Source organism: Pangasianodon hypophthalmus, chromosome 27 (genome assembly GCF_027358585.1).
Source record: "Pangasianodon hypophthalmus isolate fPanHyp1 chromosome 27, fPanHyp1.pri, whole genome shotgun sequence".
NCBI lineage: Eukaryota > Metazoa > Chordata > Actinopteri > Siluriformes > Pangasiidae > Pangasianodon > Pangasianodon hypophthalmus.
The window spans coordinates 10633182-10660047 of record NC_069736.1 but is presented as its reverse complement, the minus strand read 5'-3'; the positions used below and the strand labels follow the sequence as shown (position 1 = coordinate 10660047).

Genomic DNA, 26866 nt, shown 5'->3' with positions numbered 1-26866 from the left:
TTTCCATGCAGAAGCCCAAGCCCTCATCACAAGCATGTCACCTTTGAGGATTACCAGGACCCTCATTACAGACATCAGCAGCCCAGACAGGATCATCAGGATGGTTGGCGAAGTATCTGTGGAGATCATCACAGCCATCATCAGGGAAGCTCCCATTAGCTGATGCTGCGGAGCACTCAACAGCTACTTCTCCATCAGCCCCAAAGGACACCCCAATGGTAACGACCACAACTACCAACTTTGATGACAAAGAACATTCTCTTTCCATTGACTGTAAGGACACTTTCACTGTACACATTACTGGCATTGTTGAAGGTACTGATATGCAGATACTGTTGGATACTGGCTCTAATATTTCACTCATTAATGAAACCACATGAATGGCAATTCCTTCATTGTGTAAAACACCTCTGAAAAGTAATTTCATCTTGTCAAAGTCAGTGACTGGTCAGAGTTTAGACAGATTAGGGACTATGTCACTATGAGACTGGGTTCTCTCACATTGCAGCATGAAATGCAGGTCATCAGAAATGTCAATTGGGGCATCATACTTGGCTGGGATTTCCTACAGCAGCATCAGACAGTTTTGGATGTAGGTAGAAGACTTTGTTGCCTTTACGTTCAGAACTTACCAGTACTGAACACAGCCCAGCTTGTCCCTATCCACTGTACAGCCCAAATTTCAGTGCCCACTACTATTCCTCGACAATGCGAGATGCATTGTACAGCCACACTCATACTCTCTGCTGTTAGTTTGGGTTTAGCAGATGCTTATAGTTGTTTACTTGAGCCTTACTCATTCAAAATGGATGGTGGTGTTGTGCACATCATAAACCCTACAAACAGTCCTTTTGTACTGCAGCCAGGTATGCAATTAGGAAAGTTCACCCCTATATGCCAGGACGGTGTCATTGAATACTCAAGTTCTGTTTGTAATGTCTCAACTCCACCTGCTGTGTCTCCCTCACTTCCATTTGAGGTCAAGCATGGGCACATATCTGATTGTCAGCTGTCTGAGATGAACTCCTTATTGTTTTAGTATAGCGAAATATTTAGTATGAGTAGCACAGATTTTAGTAGAACAGATATTGTCACCTGGAAAATCAGTACCAACAATGCAGCCCAATTCGAAAATATGCCTACCGTATCCCTCTACACATGCAAAACCTGATTCAGTCACATGCGGATGACATGTTGGCAAAAGGCATAGTTGAAAGCAGTCATAGCTCATGGGCTGTACCCATGGTGCGCAAAAAAGACGGCACCTGGCGTTTTTGCATAGATTATAAGGGCCTTAACTATGTCACCATTAAATATGTCCATCCTTTGCCAAACACTGATGATACCTTGCATGCACTTAGGGGTTCTTCTGTTTTTAGCACAATGGACCTGTCATCCGGTTACTGGCAGGTGCAGCATCATGATGTAGACAAACCAAAAACAGCATTCACCACTGGTTGTTCCCTATACCAATTTACGGTCATGCCAATGGGCCTTGTTAATCCTCCCACTGTTCAATATGTGATGCAACTTGTGTTACAGGGTCTTTCCTGGAAGACTTGCCTTGTGTACTTAGATGATATTACTGCGTATAGTAAGAGTTTAGGAGAGCACATGCAGCATTTAAGGGAAGTCTTTGATAATTTGAGAGAAGCTAATTTAAAGCTGAAACCTTCTAAATGATGTTTTGCCTTGTTCTTGGGCCACATAGTGTCCTCACCTGGTTTGCAGCCTGACACAGAAAACATTCAGAAAGTTAGGAACTGGCCTACTCCTCAAAATCCTACTGAAGCCAGAACATTTTTAGGCCTGTGTTCATATTACAGACGTTTTATCTGTAAGTTTGCACAATTGTCAGAGGCACTGCATGCTCTTACTCAGAAAGGAAAATTGTTTGTTTGGACTGATGTAGAGCATTAAGTATTTTCTCTTTAAAGATGCGTCAAACACAGCGATTGGATGTGTTTTGGCCCAGATGAATGATGATAACAGAGAAAATGTTATTGCATATGGCAGTCATGTTTTGACACCGACTGAGAAACGGTGGTCGGCCATTGTGTGGTCCATTTGCCACTTCCGTCAATATCTCATGGGCCACTCTTTTTGCATTTTTTCCATAAACCCCTGCTTAGTCTGAGGTTCTGGATGGTAATCTCTCAGGTTGCAGAGCAAGGTGGGCTCTGGAGATTGACTTGTATGATTAGACGATTAAATACAGCCATGGTCATAAACATGCCAATGCGGACTCAATGTCTTGTTGACCTGTCAGGAATGTTGAAATTGACACTACCTCTGAGATCGGACATGTGAATTTTGTTTCAGCTTCCACCCAGACTGAAGTAGTTGATTCACAGCCTACATTAGCTCTACCAGCACAACATGTTGCTGACATTGGTACCACATCTCAGCCAGTCTCGTCTACTGCAGATTCTATGTTGAGTGAAGTCACATTTATCTATCTTCACTCCTGCTAACTTTTCACTTTTGAATATGGACAATGGGGATATTGCCCAGGTTCAAAGAGCTGACCCTTTAGTGAGCACAGTGATTGATTGACACTGGAAAGAATTTCCCAGGATTACCTTGCTTGAGTTTGTTCTTTGTACGCAAACGAGTACGCAAACGAGTCTGAGGGACAGTTAAAAGACCAGAGTTGGAGGAGCGGAGATCAAATACTGGGGAGCCAAACCGTGCAAAAGTATTGATAGGCCGCAATCTTGCAATGTTTTTGAGATGAAAGAAGGATGTTTTAACAGTAGTCACATGTGGGTCAAAAGACAAACTCGCATCAAATATAACTCCTAGGTTTTTTAATTTTGTTAACTATAAAGCAGAGCCATCCATGGTTAAATTTAAAGATCCAGCTTTACATAGTTGGTGAGGAGAACCAATGAGCATCACTTCAGTCTTATTACTGTTAAGACAGAGAAAGTTTTGAGCCATCCAAATTTTTATCTCGGAAATACAATGTGAAAGAAGAGTGGCTGCCACATTATCACCAGGTTTAGAATGGATGTAAATCTGTGTGTCGTCTGCATAAAAATGATAATTAAGAATTAATAAGTTCCAAGACGGGTAAGTAAAAGAGTGTGATCAACAGTGTCAAAAGCGGCACTGAGATCAACAAGAATAGAAAGAGAACCAGAATCAGAAGCTATTAACAAGTCATTAGTGACCTTAACTAAAGCTGTTTCTGTACTGTGGAGTTTATGGAAGCCGGATTGAAGGGGCTCAAAAAGATTGTTAGCAATGAGGTGATTGTGTAATTGAGAAGTAACAGTGCGTTCTAGGATTTTTGAAAGGAACGGAATGTTACATATAGGACGAAACTTGTTAAAGTTATCCAAGTCAAAGCTAGTCTTTTTGGGTACTGGAGTTACAGCAGCAACTTTAAATGCTGCTGGCACAACACCGGTGCACAGGGAGTCATTTCTTATACTCAAAACTATAAGGCACAAGGAGGCAAAACTTGATTTAAATAAACTAGTTGGTGTAGGATCAATAATGCACGTGGTAGCCTTCATACATGATACCTCATTACCTAGAGTATCATGGTCAAGTGGAGAGAAATTTGAAAGAGGGGTGCTAGAAAAGCAGGAGAGACTGAGAGAAAGAAGCAGGGGATACAGAATGAGTAGTAAGAATGGATTTACGAACATTGTCAATCTTGGCAAAAAGTCAAGAAATTTGTTACAAAGCTCAGCTGAAATAGGCAAATTGGTAGAGCAGTTACACTTGAGCAATCTATTTAAAGTATGAAAAAGTTGTCTGGGATTGTTTTGGTTGTCAGCAATGATCTGGGAAAAATAATCTTGCAAGTGGTCTTTTCAAGCCTGGTAATATATGTTCAAGCCAGAAAGCCACCACCATATGAGAATGTTATTTAACAGAGAGATTTTGTCATTAAGGGGATGTTGGAGAATCTGATGGAGAAAAACAACTTAAGGAAGAAGTAAGAAAGTTGGTGAAATCTGGCAGATCAATGGTTTCCATTTGCAAAATTTCATAGTACAATTTGAGGTGGTAATTCCATATTAAAAAAGATAGCTAGATGGTCAGGAAGACCTAAATCAGCAGAGGAAACCTCAGACACAAAAGAACCATTTGCAATAACTAGGTCTAATGTGTGACCCCTGTTATGTGTAGAACAGTCAACAAACTGAATTAAATCAAAACACTCCAATAAAGACAGAAAGTCCTTTGTTATCACTGAGTCTTTTGAGTCAGTTTGGATGTTAAAGTCCCCCTCTTAAACTTGAGGCACAGCATAGACAGCAAATCAGCAACCTCAGACAAAAAGGCTTCATTAGTCTTTGGAGGTCTATAGACTGTAGCAATGATGGTAGTGAGAGGGGCAGAGACACTCAGAACGAGGCACTCAAAAGAAGTAAACTGTGGTACTGACATTGGGCTTATGTTGTGATGTAGGTTATGAATCACCATCACCACCGCAGTGGATAAAACTGCGCCTAGAAGAGCAATGTATGTAGTGCTTTGGTCACAATATTCCGGTATTACGGCAAAGCTCATAAGTGTCATTTATTTTGTGAGCCCTCTGTATCAGCCTGTGAGGCAAACTTCAATTAAGCTAATTCAATTCAATTTTATTTGTACAGCACTTTTAACAATGGACATTGCATTGCAACAGCTTTACAGAAATAAATGGATTCACAAAAAATATATTGTAAATATGTGAATTTATCCCTAATGAGCAAGGCAGAGGTGATGGTGGCAAGGAAAAACTCCCTGAGACAATATGAGGAAGAAACCTTGAGAGGAACCAGGCTCAAAAGGGAACCCATCCTCATCTGGTTGCAACGGATAATGCAATTATAAATAAATCCCTTCTATTATTGTGTACTATATGGACAAATAGTGCAATTGTGCAACCAGTAAATTCATCACAGTTTTTGCAAGAGGTCCGGTTGGTTAAAATCTATCCACTGTCCACTGACGGAGTCCCGAGTACGAAGGTGCTCGTTGCAACCGCAGCCCCAAAGCCACCACAGCAATCGCAGTCCCAAGGCACTACAGCACAGCTCTCCATATGTGATCCCCAAGCCATCTCCCCAGCAATCCAAATGGTTCTTCAGGCCGTCCATATGGGGCCACCCCCAGCAGCAGCGAGCGAACTCAACCGATGAGAACTCCAACCAGAAGTAAGGCATCAGGATGGGTCTGGCAGGTCCGGGGAGCAGGAGGGGTCAGGATCACTGGCATCTCAGAAGTAGCATGTGTAGCTCAACAGAGAGTGAGGGAGAGAGAGAGATGGAGAGAGAGGGAGAGAGTGTTAGGTAAGCCTTTGTCCTCTAATGGTTAAGGACAATGTACTTTGCGTGCAGAGTGCAAGCAGGGACTCCGGCAAGACTAGCTATGACAGCATAACTAAAAGGGAGAGCCAGAAGCTAACACAGACATGAAGGCACCCTGGGACATAAGGCAGCCAGCCACTCTACCATCGACAAACCTGAGTGAACACGTTAGAGTGGGAAGGTGACAGCATCCAAACATCCCAGTTCACCACAACACTCTATGCCTGTGAACCCTCCAGACCTGCCCCTGTACCTAAGAAAAAACTATTCACAAAAGGCTTGACTAAACAAATATGTTTTCAACCTAGACTTAAACACTGAGACTGTGTCTCAGCCCCGAGCACTAAGTGGAAGGCTGTTCCATAACTGTGGGGCTTTGTAAGAGAAAGCTCTACTCCTAGCTGTAGCATGGACTATTCAAGGTACCAACAAATAGCCTGCACCTTTTGATCTAAGTAGGCGTGGCGGAAAAGACCAGAAGTTCGCTCAGGTACTGTGGCGCTAGACCATTTAGTGCTTTATAGGTCAAAAGTAGTATTTTATAATCAATACAAAATTTGATTGGGAGCCAATGCAGTGTGGATAAGATAGGGGTGATGTGGTCATATCCTCTGATTCTAGTAAGGACTCTTGCTACCACATTCTGGACTAACTGGAGCTTGTTTATGCATCTCCTGGAACATCCAGACAGTAAGGCATTACAATAATCCAACCTAGAGGTAACAAAAGCATGAACTAATTTTTCTGCATTGTGAACATTGTGAAGAGCATGAACTAATTTTTCTGCAATATAGGGATAGGGATAAGGAAAACATCCAACTTGAGATTGGAATTCGTACAAAAGCTCCATCTTCTCTAGCTTCCTCTATTGTTGAGTCAACAGATAGTTTTCGCACAAGATATGGACGTTCAGTGCGTCTTTCTCAACGCTATAGAGATGTGTAGTGAAGATAATGGCACTAACATTGTTATTTAATAGATCCATGTTAGTAATGTGGCTGATGCATTCAGCAGTTTAGTACTGGTATTTGGGATAGTTTGAAATGTTTTTCATAAACTGTGTTAATGTAACTGCATGTTACTGGGTTTCATTGTAGTTGCAGTGAGATGGTTATGGTTAAAGTTTACTTTATGTGTAATGCATAATTGTTTTTTTTTTCTGTTCCTAGAAATGACAACGTTTCTTTTCATAAGGGGAAGTAGTGTTAGAGCTAAATATATGAAAAGATTTTATATTTTATTGTTTGTGCTGAGTAAGTATTAATGGATTTAAGTAAATGATTTATCCTATATTTTTAGTAATAGAATATATTTTATAACTGAATGGACTTTTATTTTGATGTGGAGGTACTCTTTTGGGGAAAAAGAGTGGGATATGAAGAGGGCAATGAGGAAGAAAGTTGGAAAAAAAGAAGAAAATAAAGATGGAGAAAAGTATTAAGGAAAAGCTTGTCATAGTGTTTGGATTTTATAGGGAAATAAGCCCCATAATACTCACTCACGACTATTACACTACTCTCCATTGAAAGCCACCTAGCTGAGAAGTTGGACTTCAAAAATCTAATCAGTGACTTTGCCAACATGAACACTCGCCTATGGAAGTATTTTCCAAACAAATTGCGTTTGTAATTGTGTTTCCTATTTGTGGACTCATAAATTGTGTCATAATTCAAATGCAAATGCAAATCACTTATTATCGGCATCGCGTGTGGAGCCTACCAAAATTGAAATTCAGTCGCAATTATCTTTGCATTTGCATTTCTGATGCCTTGCACATAAACCTACCAATCATTGCTAGGGGTGAGAGTGTACTATGGGGCATGTTTGTATGCAAATGCGAAGAGAATTGCGAATACATTTGAATTTTGGCAGGCTCCATACGCGACACCGAGGAAGTGAAATAGCAAATGGGGTAATTGCAATTGCTGTTTAAATATGACCGGGCCATAACTCGTAAGACATGGCAAATGCAATTCAAATGGACTTTGCTATTACGTTAATATGTTGCTATGTTAATAGCAACAACTCTGAATATATTCAGAATATTTGAAACTCTGAATATAGACTCTGTGCAAATAAGAAAGTTGTGAATCACAGTGAAAATAAAGCAGTCTTGTATTTATCATTTGAAATATTAATTTAAAATATAGCATTTAGACACTTAAGCCTGGTAGGACAGGTGCAGTGGGGGGATGGGGGGATGGTGTGGTTAGGGGCCCACCCCTTGGTCCTGTGACTGGGGCCCAACATTTGGTGCTAGGCCCTGTGCACTTGTCTATATGTGTGTGTCTGTGTGTAAGTGTGTAGTGTCTCTGTGAGGCCTAGTTTATACTTCTGCATTAAAGAATATTTGTGTTGCAAGAAAAAAGTGGAATTATGGGTAACTGTGGCAGGCAATCACATAGACACGTGCTAGCTTGCTTCCCTAACAATATTGTTCAGTGTAGAGTAATACAGTTTCAAATATATCAGGCTAGGGTACATAAAACTTCTCTTCAATGGTAAAACTCTTGCATGGATAGCTATAAATGAGCAGCTTCAGTGAGCTTTGAATTATGTTTATGTTTGCTTATGTTTATGTTTGCTTTGAATTTAAAATGCTTCAGAAATGCTTTCAATAAGAAATCACCTGGTTTCTGAGTTCCTCAGGACTTTTTAAAACAAAGTTATTCCTGTATTTCCCTCTACAATGTATATAAAACTTCTGCACATCCCTGTTAAAATGCCAGGTTTTTCTGATATAAAAAATGAAACCAAGATAAATCATGTCAGAACTTTTCCCACCCTGAATGTGAAATTACAATGTACTAAAATCAAGTGAAAAACAATCAGAAACATTTTAGGGAAAAATAAAAAAGTTACAATAACCAGGTTGCATAAATGTGCACACCCTTTTATATTTGGGGATGTGGCTATGTTCAGAATGAACCAATTACATTCAGTGTCATGTTCAAAAGTATTTATCATACAGCTTTCATCATTGAAGTTGATCGGAATAATTTCACTGAAGACAGCTGTATGATAATTACATTTGAACATGAGACTGAATGTAATTGGTTCATTCTGAGAACAGCTGTCTGCTGTTCATTATGAACATTTCATCCAACTGCTGAAGCCATGGTCCGCAAAGAGCTTACAAAGCATGCAAGATATCTCACTTTTTGAAAGGAATCGATCAGGAGAGGGGTATAAAAGAATTTCCAAAACATTAGATATACCATGGAACATCGTAAAGGCCATCATCAACAAGTGGAGAAAATAGAGCAATGACATCACCAAGAACAGGAAGAACAAGAACAGTCCCCCCAAAATTTTAAAAGGACAAGTCAAATACTTACCAGGGAGGCTGCCAAGAGACCTACATTAACATTAAAGGAGCTGCAGGAATATCTGACAAGTACTGATTACTCTCTGCATCTGACAACAATTTTCACATGTATTCTTCACATGTCTGGGCTATGGGGTAGGGTGGCTAGACAGAAGCCCTTTCTCTCAAAAAACATCGAAACTCAACTAAATCACCCCATACCATGTGGCAAAATGTGTTATGGTCTGATGAGACCAATTCCAAAAGGTATAAAAATTCCATAATTCTAAAAGGTACGTTTGGTGCAAAAAAAGCACATCACCAAAAGAACACCATACCCACAGTGCAGCATGATGGCGCAGCATCATGCTTTAGGGCTGCTTTTCTTCAGCCAGAGCTGGGACTTTTATCACAGTGGAGGGAAGCATGAATAGCCACGAATACCAGTAGATTTTAGTGCAAAACCTTCATGTGTCTGCTAGTAAGCTGAAGATGAAAAGGAATTTCACATTTCATCATGACAATGACCTAAAGCATACAACCAAAACAACAAAGGAATGGCTTAACCACAAGAAGATCAACACCTTGAACTCTTTGTCATGTTCCTCAAACCATTCCTGACCATTTTTTTGCAGTGTGGCAGGCCGCGTTGTCCTTCTGAAAGAGGCCACTGCCATTAGGGAATACTATTGCCATGAAGGTGTGTACTTGGTCTGCAGCAATGTTTAGGCAGGTGGTATGTGTCAAACACATCCACATTAATGCCAGGACCCAAGGGTTTCTCAACAGAACATTGTCCACAGCATCACACTGCCTCTGCTGGCTTGCCTTCTTCCCATAGTGCATCCTGGAGCCATCTCTTCCCCTGGTAAGTCACTCACATGCACCCGGCCGTGTACATGATGTAAAAGAAAATGTGATTCATCAGACCAGACCACCTTCTTACATTGCTCCATGGTCCAGTTCTGATGCTCACGTTCCCACTGTAGGAGCTTTTGGCAGTGGACGGGGTCAGCATGGGCACTCTGACCAGTCTGCAGCTATGCAGCCCCATACACAGAAGGCTGCAATGCACTGTGTTCTGACACCTTTCCGTCATAGCCAGCATTAACTTTTTCAGCAATTTGTGCTACAGTAGCTCTTCTGTGGGATCAGACCACAGGGGCTAACCTTCGTGCCCCACACACATCACTGAACCTTGGGCACCCATGACCCTGTTGCTGGTTCATCAGTTGTCCTTACTTGGACCACATTTGGTAGTTACTAATGACTGCATAACGGGAACACCCCACCAGACCTGCAGTTTTGGAAATGCTCTTACCCAATTGTCTACCCATCACAATTTGGCCCTTGTCAAAGTTTTTTCCTGCTTCCAGCACATCAACTTTGAGAACTGACTGTTCACTTGCTGCCTAATATATCCCACCCCTTGACAGTGGTTTTAATGTTATGGCTGTGTATGGCCAAAAGTCTGTGGACAGCTAGCCATCATGCCATAGGTGGTTCTTCCCCAAACTGTTGCAATAAAGTTGGAAACACAGAATTGTCTCAAATGTCTTTGTAAGCTGTAGCATGAAGATTTCCCTTCACTGGAGCTATGGGGCCCAAACCTGTTCCTTCATGACAGTGCTCCTGTGCACAAAGCGAGGTCCATGAACACATGGTTTGTCAAGGTTGGTGTGGAAGAACTTCATTGGCCTGCACAGAGCCGTGACCTCAACCCCACTGAATACCTTTGGGATGAAATGGAATGCCAAATACGTGCCAGGCCTCTTCACTTGACATCAGTGAATACTCTTGTGCCTGAATGGGCAAATCTCCACATCCCATTCCAAAATCTAGTGGAAAGCCTTCCCAGCAGAGTGGAGGTTATTATAACAGCAAAGGGGCAACTAATTCTGGAATGGGATATTCAGCAAGCATGTATGGGTGTGACTGATCAGGCGTCTACACGCTTTTGGCCATATAGTGCATTTATTGACCTGACTGTTTCCTATATACATATATTTCCTATATAATTCCTGTGACATGTTGCTTTGAACTAAGAAAATAATTAAGTACAATGAAAACCTGTATTGGCTGTATAAATGTGTGAAACGTGTTAAACCTTTGTGATAAATAAACATGATTCTTTGTATTGCGCATCAGTTTTACTAGGCAAAGAAGACACACAACTTGTTAGATCAGATTTCTCACTGCAGAGATTCACAAGGAACTTTGCAATAAATATCAGCAACACCGCTTTATGGAGGATATGATTTATTTATATGGTTTAAGATGTCGTGTAGGGTACATAAAGCATTTTGGTATAAAGCAGACAAGCATGGGAAATTCATTGTTAAATTTTGATTCGTCTCAGACAGTGAGGAAATGCGTTCACCAAAAGAGTGAATTGTAGCAATCATCAGCTATGAGATTACAATTCGGGTAACATTCTGGCAGTTAAACATCCTGCTTCAGAACAGCACTAAAATAACACCAGAATCTAACACTGAACAGCAAAAGTCATGAGTGCTGCTGTTTGTATGACTCATTCACATTTCTATTGTTTGTCCTAGTAAAAGTTGTTCCATTGGGATGGTTCTGCCTTTGTGGAGTGACACCAAAATCAACCTTGAGGGGGATGGGTGAGTGTATCAATACCATTGCTGTGATAAAAAACTAAAGTGGCCAGTTCACTTGCCATAATGTCACGATTACCTACAGTGAATATAAAAAGTTATCACACAGCTGTTAAAATAGCAGGTTTTTGTGATGTAAAATTAAACTAAGATAAATCATGTCAGATCTTTTTCATCTTTAATGTGCATCCAATTTTTCATTAAAAGTTGGATTCATGTTGCAGTTACAGTTCTACATAGAGTTACAGTTTTACATAGAAATTATTTATTTAAATACATTCTCAGGTTCCACAATGTGACTTAGTGGCTTTGAGGTGTTCTTTATGGTGCAATACTTGGCCTATGCTTTCTTAATGCATGCCAAAATAGTTTTTGTTTTCGGTCATGCACCATCACATTTGAGGAAATCAGAATTTATGGACAGAAGTTTTTTGTTGAAACATTTTAAAAGCTGTTCTATTTTGCAACATTTCTTTGAATTTTTCAAAAACAAAATGACGCCAAACTATTTTAAGTCAAATTTTATTTGATTAATTTAGCCTTTTCAATAGTTTACTTCATCTTCATATACTGTATGGTCAGATGTTCAATGGATGTTCAAATTTTTAGACTTTGACTAAAATTTATTTTGATGCAGTGAAAATGTATTCACATAAAAGGGATAATGTAAATTAATGTGATGTATGCCATGTAAGTATTATATAGGAAAATATTGGACTTAGACAAAAAAAATCATGTAATGTCATTGACCCAGAAACACAATCTCTACGGGTAACTTTATGAAACAACACCATCTCTGACTAATTCTGGAAGAAACTGTGGCCTGCGCTCCATCTTAAGCCCTTTTTCCCTGTTCTCAGAGGCTTTAGCATCAGAACTGCTGGGAGGTCCCACATCTTCAAGCCTGTATCCATGCAAGCCATGTGGTATGTTAAAGTTTCTATACTCCATGTTACTTGTTTAACTGTCTGACTGAATTTACATACCCAAAAATTTAGTAACATATCATGATATGCACTTGTTATTTAGTGTGTGAAATAAATTTTGTAATTGCTTTTGTAAAAGTGTTTTACTATATTTTAACCATATGCAATATTTGATAATCATTCATGCTCTGGCATACCTGAATTTGTCCTTTTTGCAAGGTTTGTTGCATGTTGATGTTTTAATTTTTTTCATAATTGTACAGGTAGAACCTGCTCATGGTATGATATATGTTTAACCCAGAATCATATATTTAAGTACATCACTGTACCCAGCCAGCATGATTTGGTGGGGCTTGCATGGGCTGTGATACATGGGTTGTATTCTGGGCCCAGTTGGGCTGCCCAGAAAACATATACAGTCACCGCCCACTTTATCAGGAGCACCTGTACACCTGCACATTAATGCAGTTGTCTAATCACCCAATCATGTGGCAGCAATGCAATGCAGCAGCACAATGCATAAAATCATGCAGATACAGGTCAAGAGCTTCAGTTAATCAAACATCAGAATGGAGAAGAAATCTCTGTGACTTTAACCTTGGCATGGGTGTTGGTTCCAGATGGGCTGGTTTGAGTATTTCAAAAATTGCTGATCTCCTGGGATTTTCAGACACAACAGTCTCTATAGTTTATACAGAATGGTGTGAAAAATAATAGCATTGAGTGAGCAGCAGTTCTGGGGGTGGAAACGCCTTGATGATGAGAGAGATAAGCTCTCTTTACACCTGTGGTGAGCAGAAAAGCATCTCAGCATGTACAAAACATCGAAACTTGAGGTGGATGGGCTACAACAGCAGAAGACCACATTGGATTCACCTCCTGTCAGCCAAGAACAGGAAGTCTATAGTATCTCAAATAAGCACTCTTCACAACCATGGTGAGCAGAAAAGCAGTTCAGCATGCACACCACATCAAATCCTGAGGTGGATGGGCTACAACAGCAGAAGACCACATCAGATTCCACTCCTGTCAGCCAAGAACAAGTATCTGTGGCTATCATGGGCACAGGCTCACCAAAACTAGAGGTTGAAGACAAGGTGATATTTTTTCTAATCTTCAACTGATATTTTTTCTAATCTTCACTGATGTGTTGTGCGTTCTGAGATGCTTTTTGCTCACTGCGATTGTGCAGTGTTATTTGAGCTACTATATCCTTCTTGTCAGCTCAGAGCAGTTTGGTCATTCTCCTCCGATCTCTCTCATCAACAAAACATTTCCACCCACAGAACTGTTGTTCACTCAATGTTTTCTGTTTACACTGTTCTGTGTAAACTCTAGAGTCAAACCAGTCCACCTGGGACCAACATGCCACAGTTAAAGTCACAGACATGACATTTTTTCCCCATTCTGATGTTTAATGTAAATATTACCTGAACCTCTACACGTATCTGCATGATTGTATGCATTGTGCTGCTGCCACGTAACTGCCGCATAACTGATTGGATAACTATATAAATGATCAGGTGAACAGATGCTATAAATATACGCATGTGTGTGTACATATATATATATATATATATATATATATATATATATATATATATATATATATACTCGCACATAATAAAAAAGTTAATGCAACCTATGATAGAAAATTTTCAGAACACACAGAGCATCGCTTGCTGCATATGGGGCTGAATGCCTATGCTGACCCTGTCTATCGCTGCCAGTGCCTACAATGGGAGCATCAGAACTGGACCACAGAGCAATGGAAGAAGGTGATTTTCTTTTACATCATGTGGACTGCCGGGGGCGTGTGCGTCATTTACCTTGGGAAGTCAGAGAGTACAAGGTGCTGACTTGGCCTCCAAATTCAACAGATCTCAATCCGATCGACTGTCTGTGGGATGTGCTGGACAAACAAATCCAATCAATGGAGGCCCCACCTTGCAACTTACAGGACTTAAAGGATCTTAAAGGTCTTAGTACCAGGTACCACAGCACACTTTCTGAGGTCTTGTGGAGTCCATGCCTCGACTGGATCAGAGCTGTTTTGGTGGCACAAGGAGGACACTGTTTCAAGGTTGTGATGGACAAGCAATTATATGCATAACACCAGATGTGTTAACATGAATTCTTCTGAATTCATCATGAGTGGGAGAGACGACTCCATGTGTATTTAGAAAGAAACATATATGCATACATGCATTCATATAGAGGATGTTTTATAAATAAAGTTGCATTTTGCTAAAAAGTATGAGTGTACTGCAGTCCACTTTGATCACATCTTGATTGTTTTATTTCAAATCCATTGTGCTCGTATATATATATACGAGCACAATGGATTTGAAATAAAACAATCAAGATGTGATCAAAGTGTAGACTTTCAGCTTTATTTTAAGAGGTTCCACAAAAATATGGCATTTAGGAATTACAGCCATTTTAAGCAAAGTACCTCCATTTTCAGGGGCTCAAAGGTAATGGACAATTGACTGACAAGAAGTTAATTGACCAGCTGCAGTCCATTCCCTCGTTACTTCAAGACAAATGAAGCAGATAAAAGGTCTGGAGTTGATATCAGGTATTGAGTTGGCTTTGGCAGCTGTTCGACTGGAGCTACCAATATGAAGTCCAAGGAGATCTCAATGCAAGTGAAGGAGGCCATCATTAGGCTGAAAAAACAACATAAATCTATAAGAGAGATAGCAAAAACCTTAGATGTGGCCAAATCAACAGTTGGATATGTTCTTAAAAAGAAAGAAAGCACTGGTGAGCTCAACAACATCGAAAGGCCTGGAAGACCACGGAAGACAACTAAAGTGGATGATCGCAGAATCCTTTCTTTGGTGAAGAAAAACACCTTCACAACATCAACAGAAATCAAGAATGCTCTGGAGAAGGTAGGCATATCACTGTCAAAATCTACAATCAAGAGACGCCTTTGTGAATGTAACGGGTTTTAAACAAGGTGCAAACCACTGGTAACATTCAAGAACAGGAAAGCCAGATTAGACTTTGCCAGAAAACATCTAAAATGCCTCCCATGTTCTGGAATAAGATTCTTTGGACTGATGAAACCAAGATTAACTTGTACCAGAATGATGGGAAGAGAAAAGTATGGTGAAAGAAAGGAACAGCTCATGATGCAAAGTATACCACGTCATGTGTTAAACATGGTGGAGGAAGTGTTATGGCATGGGCATGTATGGCTGTCAGTGGAACGGGCTCACTGGTGTTTATTGATGATGTGACTGCTGACAGAAGTAGCAAGATGAATTCTGAGGTGTATAGGGCTATACTCTCTGCTCACATTCAGCCAATTGCTACAAAACTGATAGGACGCCGCTTCACAGTGCAGGTGGATAATGACCCTAAACATACTGCGAAAGCAACTCAAGACTTTTTGAAGGCAAAGAAATGAAATATTCTTCAATGGCCAAGTCAGTCGCCTGATCTCAACCCAATAGAGCATGCTTTTCAGTTACTGAAGACAAGACTGAAGGCAGAAAGACCCACAAACAAGCAGTGACTGAAGGTGGCTGCAGTGAAGGCCTGGCAATGCATCTCCAGGGAGGAAACTCAGAATTTGAGTTTTGAGAACATGGGCTCCAGACTTCAGGCAGCCATTGACTGCAAAGATCATTGGTCATTTTCATCCAAGTATTAAAATTATGGTTATATTTACAATTATGTCATTTTGTCCAAATACCTTTGAGCCCCTGAAAATGGAGGTACTTTGTTGAAAATGGCTGTAATTCCTAAATGGTAAATGCCATATTTTTGTGGAACCTCTTAAAATAAAGCTGAAAGTCTACACTTCCTTCACATGTTGATTGTTTTATTTCAAATCCATTGTGGTGGTGTATAAAGGCAAAATCACAAAAACTCTTGGACATTGTCCAAATACTTCCGGACCTGACTGTGTATATATATATATATAATATTTAGTGGGTTATGACTTGGCCCCAGGTGGGAATTAAGTGGTCTGCTATATCTGTTCTAACTGGGCTATAAAATACTTGTGTTATTTCGTTAGAACTGAGTGTCAGAAGATTTCAAATTATTAACTCAGGAAATAACTTTATAATTTTTTTAAATGTTAAAACCAGTGTCAGATTTACACTTTAACTTTAAGAATAAAGATAAGGATGTAAAGTGATAAATGAGGAGCTTAGTGAGTGCTGCCCCTCCCCCACGGGAAAACAAGTGAAAGTCTTTTCCCGCCGGGCTTAATTCTGACTCACACAGCTCCATCTGAGTGGAGGAGCAGCAGTTCATGGCTGAAGACCAACTGGAACACTACTTAAATTATTAAGGTACGTTTTTATCTTTATGTACAGTTACATTTTTGTAATTTAATAAAAGTGCAACGTTTAAAAAAAGATACAGTTAAGGTGAACGTTTCAACTATTTTAGCAGTTTTAATGGCAGTTTGTTCGCTTTAAAAGATAACATCTTGTCTGAAGTTGTAAATAACACTAAATATCATTTTTTATAGTTTAGGCAAGTTCTCAGTGAACATATTAATACTAGCGTGCAGTTAACTGAAGCTCAATGGCACTGCCCTACCCCAGGGGTACGAGCGCGTGCATTACTTCTGCCGGGGCAGCGCCACTTTCTGAGAGTTGTTTTACTTAGGACTTTCAAATTTTGCAGCATTTGCAGTTGATTAAAATCATTTAACTTAAATTCTACATCTCTGTTTTTTTGTGTGCATTCTTACTGGTCTTGTCTTATGTAGCTGTACTCATACATTTAATTTTTGGATTGTTAACAGGATGCTTAGTGACTCTTTGGAAAGCCTGATATGCTTTTTTATATCTGTTATGTATACAAGACACTATGGTTTATGTTTAAAGTTGTTTTTTTTTTATTTATTCCACATTTTGTCATAATAAAGGCAATGTAATTTAGGTCTCATTATGCCATTGAAGCCCACAAATGTTTTAAGTTAACCGTAGACCAAATACAAAGAATGTGGTAATAAGATTTGCCCATATTATGATTGTTCTCTTTTCCTATCTGGATGTTCTCTTTGTATCTGCCAGAAGGGAGCTACTGAAGGGAGATGTCACCTCTGATCTCCACAGAAGGGAAAAAAGGAAAAGGATGGTAGGAAATTTCATTACCTCCCACGTAGGCGTTCTTAGAAATAGTTTAACTTAACAATCAATTGTATTAATCATTAGAAAACTATTGCAGTTTATCTTGAAAAATATAAAAGATAAACATTCATTTGTTTAACTCCCAAATACCTTTTTATAAATTCGATAAACAACATTATATAAAGCAAAACAGTACAATAGTGATTACTACTATTGACTGTTACTGTAAAATTTATGGCAGCCTGTTAAGCTACAACTATAAAGTAGATAAATAATAATACATGTAAACTGCTCACTCAGTGTAAAGTCATCCTAAGTTATTTGTGGTGTTTTGTTTTTTTATCACAGAGGATAACAAACTTCTAAACTTAAATGAAGCTTTTTTTGTATTTGTAGGTGTCAGACTGAGAATTGCATCTTCATGTGAAACAGGGTCTGACTGGGAAGGAGTCAGGAATACTTCAACTACAAAGGCACCACCAGCTCAGATTCTGAACTCAACGGGTCTATGACAGTGTCAACAGGCTGAGGTCGGGTCATAATATTCACACCCTTGCAGTATTATATCTTTTTCATAATAGAATTGTTTTGATAAATTTAAGATATGTTCCTATATGTAGTAAGGTTTGAATAAAGTATGGCTTGAAGTATGTTTGGATCTTGTATCTGCTACCATCTCCAGCAGTGCCTTCATTCACTTAAATAATGAGACATGGTGGCAAACAGAAAGCTCCAGTTTCACATAAAACTGGGTATGGCTGAGTAGAATATTGACTAACTTTTGATGTCAACAGTTTATTCTAAAAATTATGTATAGACTGTTGGCTTACATAACGAGATGCTTGTTTGAAGAAAGCAAGTGCAAAAAGCATTAACAACAAAGATGGTGAAAAAGCCTTGTCCAAGTGGTGGATGGGGGAACCATGCACACGGCATCTACCAGCGTCTAACTCTGTCAGGTAACTTTTAGAGTTAATTAGTTTTAAATTTTGAAAAAACTGCTTCCCTGCTATCTGAACATCATGTAAACATGTAAATAATATATAAAAACTTCTTCCCTTTCCTCAGGAATCCTTATGTGCTCTGGGATGGCTGAATATTTCCACCCTCGTTCAGACATTCTAATGGGCTTTCGGAGTGCAGAAATTTGAGTGTTATTAAACTATAGCTATTTATATCATTGAATAACATTATTATATTTAAGAAAGGCATTATTAAACAATTACATAATTGTTATTATTAATGTTGTTGTCCTTTCGCTGCTCCTGTTAGGGGTCGCCACAGTGGATTGTTGGTCCACATGTTTGATTTGACACAGGTTTTTACACGAGATGCCCTTCCTGGTGCAACCCTCCTATTTTATCCAGGCTTGGAACCAGCACTGAGAGTACACTTCCAGTGGCTAGGGTTGATTCCCTGCCCAGGAGTCGAACTCGTGCCGTGGCAAAGAGACAGCGGTACCTTAGCCGCTAGACCACTAGGGACCTATGTTATTGTTATTATTTAAATTGAAATTTAAAAATAACATCTTTGTTAGATTTATGAAAATTTGAAGAGTATGAGTAAAGGGATTTTTAAAAATACTTTTAAAATTGTTTAAGCTATAAGTGTTAAATTTAAGAGTATTAAGTCGTTACAGTATAGATATTGGTATATAGCTGTATGTGTATTATTGATAATTGTATCATTGTTATTGATCTGCTTGTTCTTTGCTGTTAATTTGTAAATAAAAAAAAAGTAACTGTATTATGTATCCTTTATTCTGTGTAATACTTCCATGTCAAAAGCAGCTACTGTAAAATAAAGTAGCCCATGCAGCCTCTACAATACCCAGATGCCCATGTACATCCCAGGCACCCATGGTGCTGTTCCACATTAAGCCCATGTAGGGGCTACCCTGTTTGCCTACAAAGGCCCTACATGTGGCCCATTTGTCCTCCATCATTAGCCCTTACGGGCATCTGCATGTGGCGCCACCGTGAAAACTGCAGACAAAAGATAGCAGGGCCCAGTTGGGCTGCCCCCATGGGCACCAGTTGCAAGCCCATTTGGGACCCATGTGGGCCCTACATAGACATGCTGGCTGGGTATCTGCCTATAATTTTACATTTTCAAAATAAACATTAAATATTTCTATACCACAGCGTGGTTGAATTCTCTAATCTGGTTGTTCAGAGGGTGTGCATTATTTCCGCATAACAGCACGTCTCTGACAGTAGTTCCAGCTGTAAAATGAACAATGGATTTATATTATTGCACTCACTCTAAAGTGTTACTGTTTCTATAGTAATACCTCATACACAGGGACTTGTACGGCAGTTGTATTTATGTATCTAAGACTAATAATGAACAGATTTTTAAAACTTTGTTTAACAAAGTAAAACATATAATCATTGATGTGGTGTCGTTTTTTTTGTTTTGAGATATTTATTTAGCATTTATTGGAGGAAAATCGGTTGTAAGCTCTTTGTAACAGTCAAAGTTTCCCAGCTCAGGAAAGTCTCTCAGAGGAGTGTATACTTTCTGGCTTCTCGCTAAAATGACAGGCTGCATTTTGAGAGAGAGAGAGAGAGAGAGAGAGAGAGATTGGTGAGAACAGGAACTAACTTTTTGAAATGTCTTTTGGACATAGACATTAAATCTAACTATAAACCATTAAAATCTGCAACATGTTGTTCATTAATAAATTAAACATTGTAAGTATTGGCAAATCACTGTTGTACAAGCAGAATAACACACTCCAGACTATTCTGTTATATGAAAATAATGCACTTGGGGGGTGTAGTGGCATACTGTTTGTGCGTCATGCCGCATCTTGACACTCATCCATATTTGGAATATTGTTAACATTATAAGCATTTAATATTTCCTTTTCATGATATGTTTCATAGTAGTATGCTGACAAATGCAAATGTTTGATTAAGTACTAACCCACATCCCAAATCCCCTGGTCCACAGGTCAGCTTTGCAGGTGCTGCATAAAGCATGCGAAGTGTCCCGTCGGTATAACTATGTCCCTGGCAGCACTACATTCTCCTGGATAAGCTTTTATGAGAGCCGTATCTCCTCCAAACAGAGTTGCGTCAATGAATGGAACACCATGAGCAACCTGGAAACCCCCAGGCCTGAATCCCCTGTCATGTTCTCCGACCAGTAAGCCACCATATAGGTTATTAAATCAGACTGTAGCTCAGATTGACTGTCTAAGCTTTTGGTCTTTAGTTGGTTTTTATTGTTGACAGCCACATGTAGCCTGGAGTTGAATCAACCATATTTTGCCCTGCACTCTGGGATGTTTCCCTTCATGTATCTCTGCTCATTAGTGTGACATTCCCTTATAATGTGTGTCTGTCTGTTCATGTCTACAGAATAGGGCTCTTAATACTCTCCTCCAGGCACATTTAGTTGCAGTTAACTCTTCCATTTCTTTCTTTGATATGCTCAAACTTAAAACAGACTTTTGCCTGCATAAAGATTACATATGTAATACCACAGATTTCTGCTACAGTTTTCTTTATTCATCAGTCACAACCCATCCAGCTTCATTCACTGTTTTTTGCTAACTGGGAGAGCATGCAATTTGTGAACAACAGGGAAAAGACAGATAGTCTTAGTAGCAGTTCAGTGCATTGTTTCAAGCCATGTTTTATTATCCAGCAGAGCGATAGGAGTCAGGAGAGAAATGCTTCAAGTTCCACAAAGGCAGTAATGCGAGTGAACTGTACAGTGAAATCAGGTCTCCAGAGTCAACTGGTGAATTGGGATGAGGTTAGTATGTGTGTTACAAGCATGTTTGACTCTGGGGCCATAAGCAGTTTTTTTTTCCGAACATCTGATCTGGGTCCTGAAGATTACAGTGAGATCTTATTCTCCCCAAGGATAAGTTGGTCAAGAAGGGTGATCATCAGCTGGTCAGCAAAGTGCACAGATATTGTCCAGTGTGGCTCAACCTCTACTGAGAGACTTGCTGCTAAAGGAATGGATAATGTCCCTATAGAGTGCCAACATCTGGTAAAGGTCTTTAGTAAGACCCACCCAAAGACCCTGGGACTGTGTTATCAACTTGCTTCCAAGAGCCAGTCCTCCATGTTCCCATATCTATCATTTCCCTCAATGACAGTACCTCCAGAGGCCCTCAGGCAGGGGTAAAATCATCATCTGCCTTCTACTTCATGGAAAATGGATGGAGGATTGCAATTTAGGCTATCCATATGGGGCAATCCTTAGCAGCAGTGAGTGATTCTCAGGTGACAGAAGCTCCAAGCAGAGTAGAGCATATTAAGAAAAAGCTTGACTAAACTGTGACGAGGAGCAAGGAGGGGCCAGGCTGTGATGATACACGCCTGGCCCTGCCCTCCTCGTCGTCACATAAACAAATAGGTTTTCAGCCTATACTTAAAGATTGAGACTGTGTCTGAGTCCCAAACACTAATTCGAAGGTTGTTCCATAACAGGGGGCTTTGTAAGAAAAGGCTCTGCTCACTGCTGTAGTCTTTGTTATTCTAGGTACTAATAAAGAGCCTGCACCTTTTGATCGAAAGCAGGCATGGGGGCTCAAAAAAGACCAAAAGTTGACTCAGGTACTGCAGTGTGATTCAATTTTACTAGGAGCCATTGCAGTGTGGTAACTTTATGTTTCTTATCATAGGTATATTTCCCAGCTGAAATGTACTTTTTTTACATGAGTTTTGAATGACAGGCTGGAGTCAACAATGACACCAAAGTCTTTGACTGCTGCACATGATGTAAATGAAAGGTTACCCAGAGTTACTACGTAATCAGAAAGCTTACTTCTAGCTACCTGTGGCTATAGTAGAAATACTTCTGTCAGAATTACAGTTGAGGCCAAAAGTTTACATACACCTAGGCTAAAGACATTCAAACTCAATTTTATAGAACTTTTCATATTATGATATATTTCTGTGTTAAGTCAGTTAGGGTATCTACTTTATTTCTATAAGAGATCATTTCAAAATACTAGCTAAAAGATTTTTAAAAGCTTTTTTTTTTTTTAGCTATATCACATTTTCAGTGAGTCAAAATTTTTACATACACTTTGTTAGTATTCGGTGGTATTGCCTTTTAATTGCTTGAACCTGAATCAAATGCTTCCAAATTTTTGCCCATTCCTTCTGACAGAACTGATGTAAGTCAGTCAGGTTTGTGGGCCTGCTTGCTCAGACACGATTTTCAGTTCACAAATTGTCTATGGGATTCAGGTCAGGGCTTTGTGATGGCCACTCCAATACATTCATTTTGTTGTCTTTAAGTCATTTTGTTAGAGTTTTGGAGGTATGTTTAGGACCACTGTCCTATTGGAAGACTCAGTTGCAACCAGTTTCTGGCTGATGTCTTGAAGTTTTAATTCAGTATTTTTTTAGATAATCATCCCTCCTCATGATGCCATCTATTTTCTGAAGTGCACCAGTCCCTTATCCAGCAAAATACCCTGACAAAATGATGCTGCCAGCCCCATGCTTCACAGCTGGGATGATGTTCTTCGGGCTTCTTCCTTGCACAACAGGCCATGTTGATGTAGGTCTCACTTGGATGTACATACTTTGGTACCTGAGGTCTGCAACTCCTTCACTGGTTCCTTTGTTGCTGTTTTGGGGTTCAGTTAAATGTTTCAGACCAAAGTTCAGTCATCCCTGGGAGTTAATTTGTGCCTCTTTCCTGAATGATGCAGTGAATGTGGGGTCCCATGATTTATATATTTGCATACAATTGTTTGTATAGATGCTTGTGGGAACTTCAGTTGATTGGAAATTGCTCTTTGACTTATGTTGGTCCACAGTTGTTTTTCTGAGGTCTTGACCAATTGCTTGTATTTTCCCACAGTATCAAGGGCAAAAAAGCACTATCTTTAAAGGTAGCCACAGGTTCGCTCACAATTAACTCCTAATTATAAAAATTGGCCACTCAGAAGCTTCTAAACGTCATTACATCGATTTCTGGAATCTTCCAGACTGTTTAAAGAAACAGTCAACTTGGTGTCTGTAAACCTTTGATCCACTGGAATTGTGATTCCAGAAGTCAAGCTGAAATAAATCTGTCTCTAATTGATTGTTTAAAATGACCTCTGATGTGAACAAAGTAGAGGCCCTAATTGACTTGCCAAAAGAAATGTATGGTAACACAAAATGTGTGGACAGTTCCTGTAAAGGCCTGGCAGAGCATCACCAGGGAAGAAACTTAGCGTCTGGTGATGTCAATAGGTTCCAGACTTCAGGCAGTAATTGACTGCAGCCAATTTGCAGCCAAGTATTAAAAACTGACAATTTAATTTATGATTGTTAATTCGTTCAGTTACTTTTGGGCCCTTAAAAAGGGGTAGGGGGCTACCACATATAAAAGTGCTTACACTGTTCACAAGATTTGGATGTAAATACCTTTAAATTAAAGCTGAAAGGCTGCACTTTCATATTCATTTAATTTCAATTCCAATACATTGTGCTAGACAGCTAAAATAACAATAACTTTGTCAATGTCCAAATATTTATGGACCTGACTGTATAACTGACATATAAACTCAAAAACTACCAAAAATGTTCCATTTTGATGTTTGCTTAGACTGTTGGATGTACTGTTAAAGGAATCCTGAAAGTTACTTCCTGCGTCCTTGGCATATATTCAGACATTTTAGATGAAATGAGATAGTGATCTGAGATAGCCTTAGACTGGGGTAATGTAACAATGTTTTCTATATTTAGTCTAAATGTCAGTTGTAGCTACTCGCAGCTGCTGCAGGCAGAACACAGACACAAGACAGCAAGATTAGTGCAAACACACATGAATTTATTGGTTTAGGTGGTAGCACCGTGGAGCCTGAAGGGGAGGACCCTGTACTGCCAGTGGCCACTGGCTGTGCTGAACACTGTTTTGGGCCTGGCGTCAGGGGCTAGGGCGACCTACCAGTGTCCCTGGGTGAGGTTCGAGGTGGAAATAAATTGGGCTCTCCCTAGGTGCTCCACGAGGTCATCCACTCAGGGGAGGGGGTGACTGTCGAATTTGGACATCTGTTTGAGCCTGCGGAAGTCGTTGCATAGCCTGATACTCCCGTCGGGCATCAGAACTACCACGATGGGGCTAGACCAGGGGCTGGCGGACTCTTCGATTATGCCGTCTCTTAGCATCTGGTTTACCTCTTCCTCAATAGCCTTGCAACAGGCCTCAGGGAAGCAGTAGGGCCGCTGTCATATCAACACTCCCAGAGGGGTCTTTATTTTGTGCTGCACCAGGTGGATTATGCCGGGGATCATGGAAAACACAACTGCGAGCTGATCTATGAGCTCTGTGAGGTCCTGATGCTGGTATGGGGTCAGCTCTTCTCCTTTTCAGACCAAGATACGCTCAGGTGGTGGCAAAGGCAGACGGCACTGGAGCAGGTTCAATCCATTTTTAACAGGTTGATGTGATATATTTGACTTTCAGGGCGCTTACCTGGCTGTTGCAGGCAATAGTTGACTGGGCCTACCCTCTCGAAGACTGTGTAGTGGCCCTGCCAATTAACCAGGAATTTGCAGGTGGCTGATGGGAGAAGGAGGAGCACTCGGTCGCTGGGCTGGAACTCTCAGAGGTTGTAGACCCGGCACTGCTCAGCCTGTGCTTCTCCCATTTGTTGTTGGATGATGGGCGTCACTCGGTCAATCCCTTCCTGCATATCCTGAATGTATTCAGTGAGGGAGTGGTACAGGGATGGCTGCTGTTCCCAGGCTTCCTTGGCCATATGTAACAGCCCTCGTGGCCTCCAGCTGAAGAGAAGCTCAAATGGGTTGAACCCTGTGGATGCCTGGGGGGTCTCACGGACAGCTAACAGCACATATGGGAGGAGTAGGTCCCAATTCATTCCCTCCTTGTCCACCACCTGTCAGAGCATCCTCTTGAGGGTTTGGTTAAACCGCTCCACCAGGCTGTTGGTCTGAGAGTGGTACACCGATGTCCTGAGTTGTTTAACCTGCAACAGCCGGCAGAGATATAACTTTGGCCATGAGCAGTTTTGAGGAGCGTGGCAGGATGGTCGCTGTCTGCGGGGCACGGTGGCATGAGAGAATGGTGAGGAAGCGCAGCAGCATGGGATCAGGACACCTCTTGGGCTTGTGGGGGTCGCAGTCTCGAAGCACGGTGCAGTAGAGGAGCGGCGTCTTCAGCACTGTCATCGGCCTCTGGGAAAATAAAGAGACGGGACAGCATTATCACATGAGTACAACATACTCATCTCTCGGTGTCTGCCTCACCCTTTTCAATTCAATTTACTTTTGTTTGTATAGCACCTTTAACAACAGACATTGTCACAAAACAGATTTACAGAAATAAATACAGTCAGGATATAAATTTTAAATGTATGAATTTATCAGTAATGAGCAAGCCAAAGGCAACGGTGGCAAGGAAAAACTCCTTGAGATGATATGTGGAAGAATCCTTGAGGGGAATCAGACTCAAAAGGGAACCCATCCTCTGGGTGACAATGGATAGTGCAATTGTAAATAAATCCCTTCTATAATTGTGTACTACATGGTCAAAAAGTGCAATTGTGTAACCAGGAAATTCATTCGTTCTCACACGAAGTCTATTTTGTTGAACTTATCCAGTGTTCACTGATGGAGACCTGAGTGCAAAACTGTTCGTAGCAATTGCAGTCCTAAAGCTATCCTAGCAATTGTAGTCCTAAGTCATCATAGCATAACTGTTCATATGAATTTTGGTCCAAAGCATTCTGGACTAACTGGAGCTTGTCTATGCACCTACTGGAACAGCCAGACAGTAAGGCATTACAATAATCCAACCTAGAGATAACAAAAGCATGAACTAATTTTTCGTGTAGTGACAATATATTTCTTAGCAATATTTCTAAGATGAAAGAAGGCTATCCTAGTAATATTATCTACATTAACTTCAAATGAAAGACTGGAATCAATCAGACCAAGGTCTTTTACTGCTGCATAATGTAACAGAAAGGCCATCCAGAGTTACTATGTAATCAGAAAGCTTACCTCTAGCTGCATGTAGTCCTAGTACAAGTACTTCTGTCTTGTCGGAATTAAGTAAAAGGAAGTTAAAAAGCATCCAGTGTCTAATATCATTTACACATTCCTCAACTTTATTAAGCTGATGTCTGTCATCTGGCTGTGCTGAAACATACAACTGTGTGTCATCAGCATAACAGTGGAAGCTAATACCATGTTTACAAATAATTTTGCCCAGAGGTAGCATGTATGAAGAAAAGAGCAGTGGGCCTAAATCAGAAACTTGTGGAACACCAAACTTTACCTTAGTATGCGGAGAGAAGTCACCATTTACACCTACAAACTGATAACGATCAGTCAAATAAGACCTGAGCCAGGAAAGGGCTGCTCTTAACGCCAACAACATTTTCTTGTCTGGAGAATAGCATGATCAATGGTATCAAAAGCTGCACTAAGATCAAGCAAAGAGACACAACCCTGATAAGAGGCCAGTAGTAGGTAATTTACCACTTTGACCAGCACTGTCTCTGTGCTATGATGAGACCTAAATCCTGACTGACATTCATTTCATGAATGTTATTCCTACATAGGTATGAGCATAATTGTTGTACTACAACCTTTTCTAAGAT

At 40.2% G+C, this 26866-nt stretch overlaps 1 protein-coding gene across 3 annotated transcripts in view; it reads left to right on the top strand.

Annotated features, from left to right (window-relative positions):
• The window catches only part of ssh1b (slingshot protein phosphatase 1b), a 107899-nt gene that overhangs the window by 65794 nt on the left and 15239 nt on the right, over nucleotides 1–26866 (top strand). For all 3 annotated transcript variants that reach the window (XM_026921991.3, XM_026921990.3, XM_026921992.3), the window contains 3 exons: nucleotides 11178–11246; nucleotides 12101–12166; nucleotides 20230–20424. In XM_026921991.3, coding sequence (XP_026777792.2) covers nucleotides 11197–11246; nucleotides 12101–12166; nucleotides 20230–20424 — 311 coding nt within the window. In that variant the 5' untranslated portion in view covers nucleotides 11178–11196. The remainder of the gene's footprint in view (nucleotides 1–11177; nucleotides 11247–12100; nucleotides 12167–20229; nucleotides 20425–26866) is intronic.